This window comes from Fopius arisanus, unplaced genomic scaffold (genome assembly GCF_000806365.1).
Source record: "Fopius arisanus strain USDA-PBARC FA_bdor unplaced genomic scaffold, ASM80636v1 scaffold00227, whole genome shotgun sequence".
NCBI lineage: Eukaryota > Metazoa > Arthropoda > Insecta > Hymenoptera > Braconidae > Fopius > Fopius arisanus.
In genome coordinates, this window is record NW_011887966.1 from 43,409 (window position 1) to 55,543 (window position 12,135).

Here is a 12,135-nt window from a genome sequence, read left to right on the forward strand (position 1 = left end):
AAGTTCTCATTTTTATTCCGCTAATTTAATATCAAAACGTGAACTTTCCTTTGCAAACGTGCTAAAAAATCGTATAGGTGTTTCGGTCGGGCAGACATCCCTTTCGCCCTGGATCCATGAAATAGAATTGTATTGTCATGACTGAAATAATCTAGAACTGCAATTCAAATGTAGGAGTCAGATAGCTCAGTTGGGGGAGCACCCAATACCTAATCGGAAAGTCCCGGGTTCCAATACCGGCCGGGAGCATCCATTTTTGGTTCCGAATAGAAGCTATCTATCAATTCAAGTTATCTCAAATGTTTTGAAATGCAAAAAAAACAATGTTGTCCGATCATGTCGGTGTATATGTGCTGGAAAATTCGAAATTTTAAAGATTAATTTTTTGAAAGTTCAACATAAACAAGCAGTTGGCTTAGCCTATTTGGCAGGAGACATTGAATTATTACTTTATGCGTTAGTTTTTTTTTCCTAAGTGTACATTTCTACCAATACAATTGGTAGTAAGCTTCCGAATGGATCCGAGTGATGCGTCGTTTAGCTCAATAGGCCGAGTAGTTCCGTAGATATAGCAATTTTTGTAAATTTCGGATTTCCTGAATATCTCAAAAACAACTGCAAGGATTTAATTTTTTTCCCAAAATACTTATCTCAGTGGGAACCGTACAAAGCTATGAAAATATGTATGCCCGTTTGTACAAAAATCACGAAATATTGCCATTTTTCCGTTGTTTGCTTCCGAATGAAAAATCATCGATTTTTTTCGATTCCCTAATTTTTCCTGCAAATTATGTGAAACGGTTTGAAACGTGAAAATAGGAAGTTTGAGGGCCATGTACATGTATGCGAATGGTCAATTGGTGGTCAACTTTTAGATAATGTGAAGAATAAACAGATAAATTAATTCCAAAAACCTGAACTTCTGTAAATTCATAGGGCCTAATGTGAATTTGATTTGTGCTAAATTTCAGCCTGATCGGAAGAGTAGTTTTTCCAATATCCGCGATTGTTTCTGAATTTTTTCTTTGAAATTTCTCAGAACGATCCAACCGATTTCTGTGTTTTTTAAATGTTCATCTCAATGTGTTCTACTTTTAAACGAACAGCTCGGCCTTTCATTTAGGAGATACTGCCATTTTCCTTTTTTTTTTTAGAAATGGTTGAAAAAGTTAGAAAAAATTAGAAAAAAAACTGACGCATAAGGTCACGGTTAAATGTCTCCTGCCAAATGGACTCGGCCAACTACTTGTTCAGTGATATTTTCTTGTAAAATTATATTGAGAATTATCCCGTTTCCCTTCCTACCCAATCCAAAATCCTTTCCAACAATTCTGGCCTGTATGAACTTTTATGCAATTTAGCAATCAGGAAGTACAAACTTCGTTATCTATATCGACTTCTTAGTCTTACGACTTCAACATTGAATTAATTATTTAGTCAATGAAAGTCGTAATATTTTTCCACCAAGACTTTCAATAACTAAACGTGCGCGTAATAATTTTGATTATTGCGAACTAGATGTGTTCCGCTCAGCAAACAGAGCCTCCTGGAATGTCCACTGCTACTGATCATCATTGTCATCATCAGCATGGTCCTCCTGGACGATTCCGCGGGCGACATGGGCCACCACCACCTCCCCCTGCTGACGGTGGTACTCTGATTAACGGTACAAATGGTATAACAGGCATGGTGCTAATCTAATCATTGTTAAGAATTGCAGAATTATCTATTAAAATAATATATGCCATTTCAGGTACTGCCTAAAGAGACCAACGGTGTTTGTCGCTAACAACAAATTGAAAAAAAAGCGTATCTTTATGAATAATTTTGTTCCAATTCTAGAAAAGTCGGATGTAAAATTTTTTTAATTCCATAAACAATTACAAATCAATTATATCTCAATAACATCGGCAGTTTCGGTGAGCCCTCAACATTGGTATGCTGTCTTTAACTTAGAATTTGTGATATAGCAATGGAAAAAGTCAATCAATTAAAAATCCCAAACTTCCTTAAATTCAGTTTTACTTTGACAATTTGAATTCATCTGTGAAAACTTAATAAACCCCTAGCTTTTATATTTGTATGCGAATCGCAACCATTATCCTCACATATCCCATACATTCAAATTAATTGATTCACTCAAACTATGCACGGGAAAAAAATTATTTTTTAAAGTACGTCTTTATTTGTATGCAGAAGCTCATCTCCAATAGTTCCTAGAAAACGATATCTTCCACTAAAGAATTTTATTCAAGAGATTTTGTATGAGGTTCCAAACTAAGTCAAGTAGTTTTTACATTAAAATCTTTTGGATTTCACAACAAAAACAACAGCAGACCTGCGAGTAAGTTCACTCATCTAGACGTGCTTTGAGAGATCATTCTAATATCAATAAATTATCATCATCTTCGGAACAAGTGCATAGATTTTTGGTATAATTTTTTCGTGAGCCGACTTACCAGAATCATTAATTATGCTATGATTTTTTAATAGTGATAGATAAATTCTTTTGAAACAGTCGAAGATATGAATATTGAAAATATCTCAAGATATTTATATTAGTTGGGTAACAGCGGCAACATCCCCCAGTAGAAAATTTCTGTGCAACAAGGTGGTAACATTAGCTGACTATGGCACGCTATTCGTTAGATGCTATTATTTACTTTCGCTTTGCTCATATGACTACCTCAACATTAAAAATTAATAGTAAAAAATTAGTGACTAAAAGTGAGTTATCCATGATCAGTGTATAATAAAATCAGCGACACACATCATTCTTCCGATATTGACCCCAAAAATAGTCTATAAACATTATTCACTACTTAACCATACGCGTGCTCCAGAATCATACCGCCGTGAGGAGGAACTACTTGGTCATATCTTTCCAAATATGAATCGAGAAAAAATCTCAAAAACTCAGAAGAATGTGATTTCGAGTATCAGTCATATTTGAATTCAACGAGTTCTCATGCTGCTTCACTAGATTTCATGAGACGTTGCCATAGATTTCGGTTAAGCACGCAGAAATTGTGGTTAATTATCGATTTGCACTCATTTTTCAATATTTAACGTAAGTTATTCATTTAACTAGCCGGAAAAACTATACTGTTTTGGGTATTTATAAATATATAAATACCCAAAATTTCATTGCTCCGCGATTTCGCTTCCGCGCATTTTTGTGTTTTTTCACTAAGCTTTTGTGGATTTCCATAAGGCTTATCATCGATCATAAAAAAAAATTATTAATTAACGGTGCTCCCAACTCCCCTGAAATTTTGCGTATCATTTCCAAAGCCATGGACGTAGCTAACAACATCTCCATTTAGACTGTATATTTCCGTCTATCCTCTAATATGTTGCAGGAAACTCCTTGTTTTTTATCTCGCGGCGTTTCATAAGTCGAGTTTATCACACGGCTTGATATAAAACAGAGAAAACTAAACTTGAGAATAACTTTTGTTTTTAACGAATGTGTGTACAGACCTGGCCTTCGGCAAGGCAGGCGAACTTCACATTCGTTGAAAACAAAATTTCTGCCCTTGCAATCTAATGAACTATTCTCTCAGTAGAAAATATCGTTGTTAGGAATTTTTGGGTATGTGTTTCTTAATACAAGTAAAGACATGCTTTTTAACCACCTGTTTTTCTTCAGTCCGGGATATACTTTTATGATTAAGCCTTATAATCCTGTTGTACAAACCATTTTTCTTTGTTTACAATTTTTCTCATTTTTTTTCAAACAGTACATGAATACGCACTGCACGGAATACACCGAAAACATTAGAATAAACTTCCCGAACACTTTTTCTCGTTCCTTTTTGCATTTACCTCAAACTGTTTAATTTCACTTTCATATAAAACAATGGTAAAATTGTGCGAGAGACTTAAATTATGGAGTTAAGTGTTCAGTTGTCAATGCACAATTATTACTAAATCTGTAATTTACATCCTCTGGCCTGATTTCAACACATCATTTTCTATGAAAGTGAGATTAAAAACTTGAAATAAACAGAAGCAGGGTCCTGCAGCGAGTTTTTTCACATATTCTCGGTATATTGTATACAATGTATTTTTTTTACTATTTGGGTTAGCAAAAAATTTCTATTCCTGGGCACCATCTAAAGAAGGTAAACAGGGCCCAATTTTTGCTTTTTCATAAGATAGTATTTCATCACATTTTTAATGCAACCAGGGATTTTTATTTTTTGTACCAAATTGTTCCTTCGGACTTGCATAAAGAGGACTAAATTGATTAATCCATTTCTGATTAGGAATATTTCTGCAGAATAATTAGAGTATTCATTTTCACCCACACTTCCCTACTTTAAAGATTTTCCTGTAAAATTCATTATCAAGTAAATTCAATTGATTTTACGTCATCATTCATTACAGCATGGATGGCATCTCTAATTCGAAAAAACCTACTTTTTCAACAAGTGCCTCATATCTTTATTTTGCTTGCCGATCATGATATCAGCCCTCTCTGTCTTATCAGCGACATTATCAATCAATGTACTTTGAGAATCAATCTCTTCAGTAAGGCCAATCGCAAGACCTTTAAGACGAGCCAGAGATCCCCCCATCTCCTCTAGATTTCTCTCAAGAATTTTGCTAACATTATCAGTTACTGGTTCATCTGGACCACCGTCAAGCAGTCCGCAATGATAGAGCGATGGGTGATTAGCAGCTAAATTCGATCTTGTTTGCTCAACAATGGGGGCCAGTCTGCTGCTTTCAGCTGCTTTGAACTCGGTTGCATTGGTCGAAGGTACAGGTGAGTCTAGAGATTTTCCACTAAGATAATTTTTCAAACTTCCAAAAACTGATTTTATCCCCTGAATGTGTTTCTGACTGAAACGTAGAGTACTATTTATATCGTCCAGTCTTTTCTCTGTTCTCTCTAGTTGCTCCCTTTGTCTGATGAGTTCCTGAAAAAAGAGGGCTGAATCATTTATTTTAAGGATTAACGTGGCTACTGAATGATTTTCACTGGAAATGATCGAATCTATCAAATTCGTCTATTGAATTTCGGGAACTAGAAAACTAGGGAAGGTTAACTAAGTAATAGATAAGAGAGCAGTAGCTCCCCAATTTCTCATAAATAGTATCCATCTGTTAATAATTCATTAAAATTGGATTATATCATATATTATGAAAAGTGCCATATTTACGCTCGGTGCAAATAAAATTCCATTTGAAAATAAATATCCAATCAAAATAAATCCTTAATAAAATGAATTCCGAATAGAAGTCTGATAATGGACCAAATTTAAGTTTGCGATTTTTTATCATATATGAACTGTGTATAGCCCACGGAGTTCGAAAACGCAGTTTTTCAACCGTATCCGCATTTATGCATGTATGTGGGTGTATATATGCTACTTTGTATTCATTAATTTTCTTCATCTCTACACGGAGAGAAAAATACTAGAAAAAATACGTAAAAAGTTCCGTAAAAAATCATCTGTGAAAGGTAAACGTGGGGCGAAATGTAAAATCGGAAAAAGTGCTGATCATTCCAAACATTTTACCACTCGGTGGGTAAAAAGTCACCTTTGGAGGTAGAAAAATAATGATACTCAGTTCCGTAAATTTTGCCGGGACTGGAAAGTACGATTCTAACCTCGCCTCGCTCGGTTAGATCGCCGTTTCCAGTCCGTATGAGAATAAAATATTGTGTGCCTCACGGAAATAAAGTATTTTCTGACTCATGTGATTATACTCACATTTCGTCAGAAAATACTTTACTCCCTAGAGGCACAATATACTAATTATCCTTTCGACAATAGTAATTTGCCGGTGGCGTGATCCGAACATAGGCAATGATTCGCGATCGGGCATGACCAACAGTCGTACCAACGCTGTCTAGGAATTTTTCAATTCGGTCACGTAAAAATTACGGTACGTCACGTAAAATTCAAGTGAAACTACATAATTTCTACTTCACTCGGAATAATTTTAACCGGAACTGTGGTAAATTTTACAAGTTCGTAAGAAATTACGTGACAGTCACGTAAATTTTCCAGAGCAAATAATAAAATTCACTGTTCGTCTCTCATTGTTTCCCAAATTCTCCAGTAAAAATTAAGGAAATGACACTCCAGCCCACGATTACGTGATTAGTCACGTAATTTTTCCTGTGTTTTTCTCTCCGTGTACCTAATTCACTCCTTTTTTTTCAAATATAGGTCCAATTGGGCACTACTTATCGCCGCCACCAAAAATTGATTTCATCTATCCATTTTTGTTATTTTGCATTTCTTCAGAAATTCGGTTTTGTCACAACTCGAGAAAAAATCATTCGAATCAATTAAATAAGGGCGGAACAAATTTGTCCTATGAAGGAATTCTGCGTGTTTTATGTTAACATAAGAATTTCTATTTTTGCTCCCTTTTTACAGTATTTACGTTTTATGTAGGAAGGTTTGTTTAGCGCATAATAAGAGGTGAAGTGAGGATTACACTATGGGCGCCGAGTGTTGAATTTAGTGCTCCAAAATTATCAAATTAATTGTAAATTGAAATAAAACTTGAAGAGAAAACAGTTAGGATCGATTTGTCATTAATTTCGTCCGTATAATAAATTTAAGCTGTCAAAGTAGTGAATTTATGAGGAGCAGACATAAGGGTCATAAGGGAGACATAAGGGTTCCGCTCCAAATTAGGTGAGGTGCTCATTATTTGAACTGGGCATAAAAGCGCGGAGCCTCCATATTGTAATCCTCATCACTTACCTTATTATGCGCTAAAGAAACGTTCCTAAACGTATTCAAATGAAACTTAAATACTGCAAACGCACCACCTGACGGGAGCGAAAATCGAAATTTTTATGCATAAAACATAAAACGCGCTGAATTGCTCCCCTGATGTCCTCAGCGGACAGCAATAATAGTTTTTCCAATTTCTATGAAATTCCATTTTTTTTCCTACAAAATCTCGACGATATCTGTGTATATCAGTTAGGAGACGAATGGTAGCTGAAAAATTTAATTTGAACACCATTAATTTAAATTTTGGTTCATAAAAGTAAACTGTCAACTGAATCGTTCAATTTAATGAAATAAAAATGAGAGCTTATTAACAAAATGGAAAAATAATACGGAAAATAACCATTCGGAAGCATATTGCTAATTTATTAGCAAAGACGATTATATGATATGCGATATAACAGCAATATAACAGCAATTGCTTCAATGCGATATAAGAGCAATAGCTTCAATTTGTTGGGACAAGAATAGCAGAGCATTATATTGTAGTATATTGTCCTGCTCTTCCCAAAAATTGCAATTAATCGAAAGAATACCTGTATTATATACTAATTGCTCATTGTAGTATTTGGTGATATATTACTAACAATAATTGAGATATAAAAATTTTCACACATTATTTTACCTTTAAAAATTCCTATTCAAAATTAAAAAAAAACGTTTTTAAAACTTCAATGCGTTCAGATATCTTTTAGACATTTAGACACATGAGTATCTAAACAATGCGAGTTAACGAATTGACGTCGATCGCTCAAAATGCGAACTCAGGAAACCCGGCACAAAGAAAAATAGATATGTTCCGGATTTCTTGCTAAATAAGTTAAATGATTTACACTCACTCTCTTGCAAATCGTCATTTCTCATACAATTGAGCTAGAAAAACTATCTTTTCCGAGATATCTTGTCGGTTTCACCTGATAAATATTATCCAAGAAATGTAAGAGAATTTTTTTTCAAAGTCTGACAGGAAAAAAACTAATTTACTATGATTCAAATAATGAGAGCATTAAAAAGTTAGATACAAGGCATGGTCAAAAACTGGATGACGTTGATTTGTTGGCCAATAAACAATCAACTGGTGGACAATATCAGTCATTCCACTCCAGGATGTCAATGCCGTCAATGACATAAAAACAGAAATTTATAATGACGCTGTAAGCATTAAATTAAATCAACGAAAAGTTCTTATCAATTTCGAATGCAATCTAGTTAATAAAAAGAATCTTTCGTAAAAATGAAGAACATAATAACAGGAGAAACACTGAAACTCGTTTCTTTTATATTCAGTCTCGATGGCCTTCAGTGTCAGTCTTTGTCTCTTGATGATAAATTTGAGATCCACAGCTTTCTCTAGGAACAAATTAATAGTGAAGTGCCCATATCGAAAGCATGCCACATGCATTTTTAACTGGACTTGCAAAATCATGCAAATATAAATGATACGAAAACTATAAAAAAGCACTTTTCGGAACATAAACGTGTATATGTAGATTTAGAGAAAACTAAATAAAAAATAGTCGGAGGTATTTCTGGAATTTTACGAATTGTTTTTCGTTGTGGAAATTAGACATTTTTACTAAAACATTGAAGTAAAACTTTCGCAGATTTTTCCCTCATCGTTACATAATTTTTACATCCATTTTCCGAATTGCCACTACATACACGATTACTAATCGTCGGATAAATTTAAGTAGCAACATATGAGTAGTAGAAAAGGATGAACATAGACGTGGCTTAAATCGACAACAAATCTATAAAACGCTGAGTCTAGAAAAAATTTTGATCCATAAATAGAAAAAATCTGACGTTCGAAAGCATTGCATCTGATTGTTGCAGAGCGAAGCCGAAAGTGTAACTGTAACTGTAACTGTGTAAAATGGCAGTAGAAAACAATAATACATAATCCGAAAGAATTATCAAGGAATAAAAATTGAGGAAGCATATCGCTAATTTATTTGCTAGAGTAAGTACCTCATGGAAAGACAATAACAATTACCACTTGACGATTGAATTCAATCGTAGACAATCAATTACATTACATTTAGTCCCCAAATACAGAAAACCTATATAGCAAGGGACATGGTATCAATGCCATTCACTACAGTTTATCGGGATGATTATCGATCGTTCACACCTCGTGGTCAATTCGCCCAGAAACCAAGGTATATTGCCTGGTGTTAATCTACTGAATAATTACCAAAGTTTTTCATGAAACGTGAGAATGAAAAGACGTACGTGCTTGTATCGAAAAACTCGTGAGTGAGAAATGCCTAAAAAAATCACATCTTACTCTAAGAAACGAAAAACTGCAGTCAAGAAATTCGGAATTTGTTCCAAAGACGATTATAATTTATTCATAATGAAAATGTGGTTCCTCACACAAGTAGAGCTAAGTGAATTTATGTACAAGCCTTCTTTTCTTAAATCTTAAAAATTTCACTATAAAAACTCCTAGACTTAGTTGGGGAAATTTAGTGTGAACTCATTGCTCATCATTTTTAGGAGAAGTACAAAATGGATTGAATAAGGTCCGAAATCACCATTTGTCGAACATGATCCTTTATTTAAATTCTATCTTGTTAGCCCTTTTCTCAATCCAGTTATATATGCATCATCATGCCGAGTAATAAAAAAAAGGCATCAGTCAAACGTTGGAAGAAATATCGATAGAAAACAGATGTTTGAGTGATCGCTGTAACTCTGGAACCGTTTAATGTAACAAGCTGCATTTAGGGTCGGAATTCGCCTAATAATAGTGCCAATTAAGTGTCAGAATTTCAGAATCATTACATCTACCGTTCTCGAGTAATACGGACAGTGTTAGACAAATAACCATAAATGTGCACGCACTTGCAAACACATATTTAGACATTTTTTAAAAACATAATTTCTTCTCGTTTCACGACATTTTCAGGCATTTCGAATAAAAATATCGAATAAAAGAACCTGGTGAGGCCTGCTTTGAACATTCATACATGATATGAATTCAAAATTCTGATCAACACTGTAAAAGACGTTTGAAAAAGTGTACAACGACCCGCTTCGAATAACTCAATGTCATAACAAACCTCTGCTGTAGCGGCTCCGATTTGCTCTGAATCTCTGAGTAGTGATATCGACCGTTCAGAAGACTTGATCGTTTTGTCTTCAATCGCTTTCCTTCTTTCAATCAATTGTTGATGTTGTCTCTCAATGTTGTAATTGAAATTCATGAATGAATTGCTGCTCGACATATTGGGAGGTGAGGGTCCACTACGAAGGAAATCTTCATCGTCGACGTCATCCTCAAGCGAAAAAAAAGGATTATTCGAATCCTCTGAATAATTATGATCCGACATTTTCTTCAGAGACGAGTTGATACAGCAGCGATTTGAATTCGCTCAGATTTTTCTTGCACTCTATTCTATTCTATATGTCTTACAGCACTATTTAACGACCATAAATGACCACAAACACTGTCACATGCAAATATATAACCTCTGCCACCAAGAAGGTATGGGATAGTCGTGATGATGGTGGGGGAGCACTGGTACAGTCAGCCCAAAAATTTTAAAACAGAGCCAGCTTGGCGCCGCCAGATAACTCTGCACAAAGATTATTGTAGCTCCGAGAAGTTATCAACTTATTATTCTAATTAATTATCCCGCACATGCCCAAACGTTTGAAGGTCGTTTGCAGGTCTATGATAGATAAGAATTATTGTTTGATCGATCATCGTTTTTTTTAATGAATTTTTCAAAAAAATGAAATATTTCTACGGAAGTTATCATCTTTTTTTTTTTTAATTTAGCCCTAGAATGTTGAATGATCGCTCAAACGATCGAGAATCATTTGCAGGTCATTGATAGATGATCATCAATCCCCTACAGAACACTAATTATGAATTATTGATTAAAAATCATTTTGGAGTTACTGAGCTCAGCGGAGGCGGAGTAGGGAGGTCGCCATATTGCATCCAACAGCTGACGGTTTGCATTTTGGAGCATGGCAAAAACTACTCCGAAACAACAGATTCATTTTATTATCCAAAATGTAAGTCATAATTAACCGATTGAGTGTAGTGAATACGATGGATGAAGTGAAGGGTAATTTCAATAATTTTTCTCCTGTAAATAGTTTTAATAATTTTTTTTCAAAGTTGGACGGTGATCGTTCCAACCACAGAGGCCATTTTGCTTGAATATAGCTCTCAATTTAATTGCATGTGAATCTAATTAATAATATCTCCATTCTCAGAGGCAGAGAGTGTGATCTCCACCGTTGATGTTTTTTCCTGAATAATCGTCACATAATTGCAACTGAATGACAAAGCTGTTTTAGAACAATTCCAACAATTTGTGGAAGTGATCTTGCAGCAGTTAACAGTGAAAAAATTGAGATGGATTTCTTCCAGGTACGGATGAAATACCTCGACCGATTTCATCGAAAAAGTGTCCGAAAGAAAGTGAGTTGAAATTATTCATGTAGTTTGGCACAATCCCAATGACACTGCTTTAATCAACAATTCAGAAGGAAATGAGACATTCGAATTAATCAATAGTCTTCTTTCCAATCAATCTCACGATCTCATCTACAGGAGCAGGGTGCAAATATTGTTATCTCTTCGTGACACTGACGTATGTTATTCTACTGAGAAAATGTGGAATGACATTCCAATATTAGAAATCGAAGTCGTGGTAGAGCAGCCGATGTTTGGAGGAATTGTCTTTTTAATGAACCGAGCCAATGGAAAAAGTATGATTGTACTTGTGGGAGCTATATCCAACCCATTTCGATCTTGGAGCCGGATATTACTAAATCATTGATCACATCAAACAAGTTACTTTTACCTCTGGAGTTTCATGAAGTTTTAAAAAAGGTGCAATGTCGCCGACCTCTTTGTAGCAGCAGATACAATGTACAGACAACACCCAATTTCCATCTATTCATTCATTTGAAGCGATCAACTAAGTGTTTGCTGGGGAATATATTTAAAATGATTGAAATGGGCGATCAGTATCAGTGAGTATTACTTTACATCAATTACATTCAAATATTGTTCCTTTGGTTTCTATTGTACAATTATTCAATATTGTTGCAGAATTGCTGGGGTCATCAGTGTATTTTATGACCGATACGTGGCCTTTAGTTAAGTGAATGGAAAGTGGTGGTTGTACGACAACCAGCAGCCAAACATCCAAATGACATCAGGGGAGGAATTCTGCGCGTTTTATGTTAACATAAACTCTCATTATTTCGCTTCCGCCAGGTGGAGCGCAGGCTTTATTTATGTCGTATTTCCAATTGGTTTTGGAACGTTTGTTTGGCGAATAATGAGGGGAGGGATAAGAATTACAGTATGGCCGCCCCGCGCTTTTATGCCCAGTTT

At 35.0% G+C, this 12,135-nt stretch overlaps 1 protein-coding gene and 1 long non-coding RNA gene across 3 annotated transcripts; one reads left to right on the plus strand and one right to left on the minus strand.

Annotated features, from left to right (window-relative positions):
* Positions 1-2,111: 2,111 nt before the first annotated feature.
* Positions 2,112-10,305, minus strand: Snap29 (Synaptosomal-associated protein 29kDa). Its single transcript, XM_011314853.1, has 2 exons — positions 9,836-10,305; positions 2,112-4,928 (listed from the first exon to the last, which is right to left on the minus strand). Exons 1-2 carry the CDS (start codon positions 10,103-10,105, stop codon positions 4,422-4,424), a joined length of 777 nt encoding a protein of 258 aa, XP_011313155.1. The 5' UTR covers positions 10,106-10,305; the 3' UTR covers positions 2,112-4,421.
* A 388-nt stretch (positions 10,306-10,693) lies between these two features.
* LOC105272648 (uncharacterized) lies at positions 10,694-12,126 on the plus strand. Of its 2 annotated transcripts, none has more exons than XR_892803.1 (4): positions 10,694-10,852; positions 11,004-11,211; positions 11,308-11,768; positions 11,848-12,126. It is a non-coding gene; the product is annotated as an uncharacterized lncRNA (long non-coding RNA). The 2 variants fall into 2 exon arrangements; XR_892802.1 differs by having other exon boundaries at positions 10,697-10,852; positions 11,344-11,768.
* The last annotated feature ends 9 nt before the right edge of the window (positions 12,127-12,135 follow it).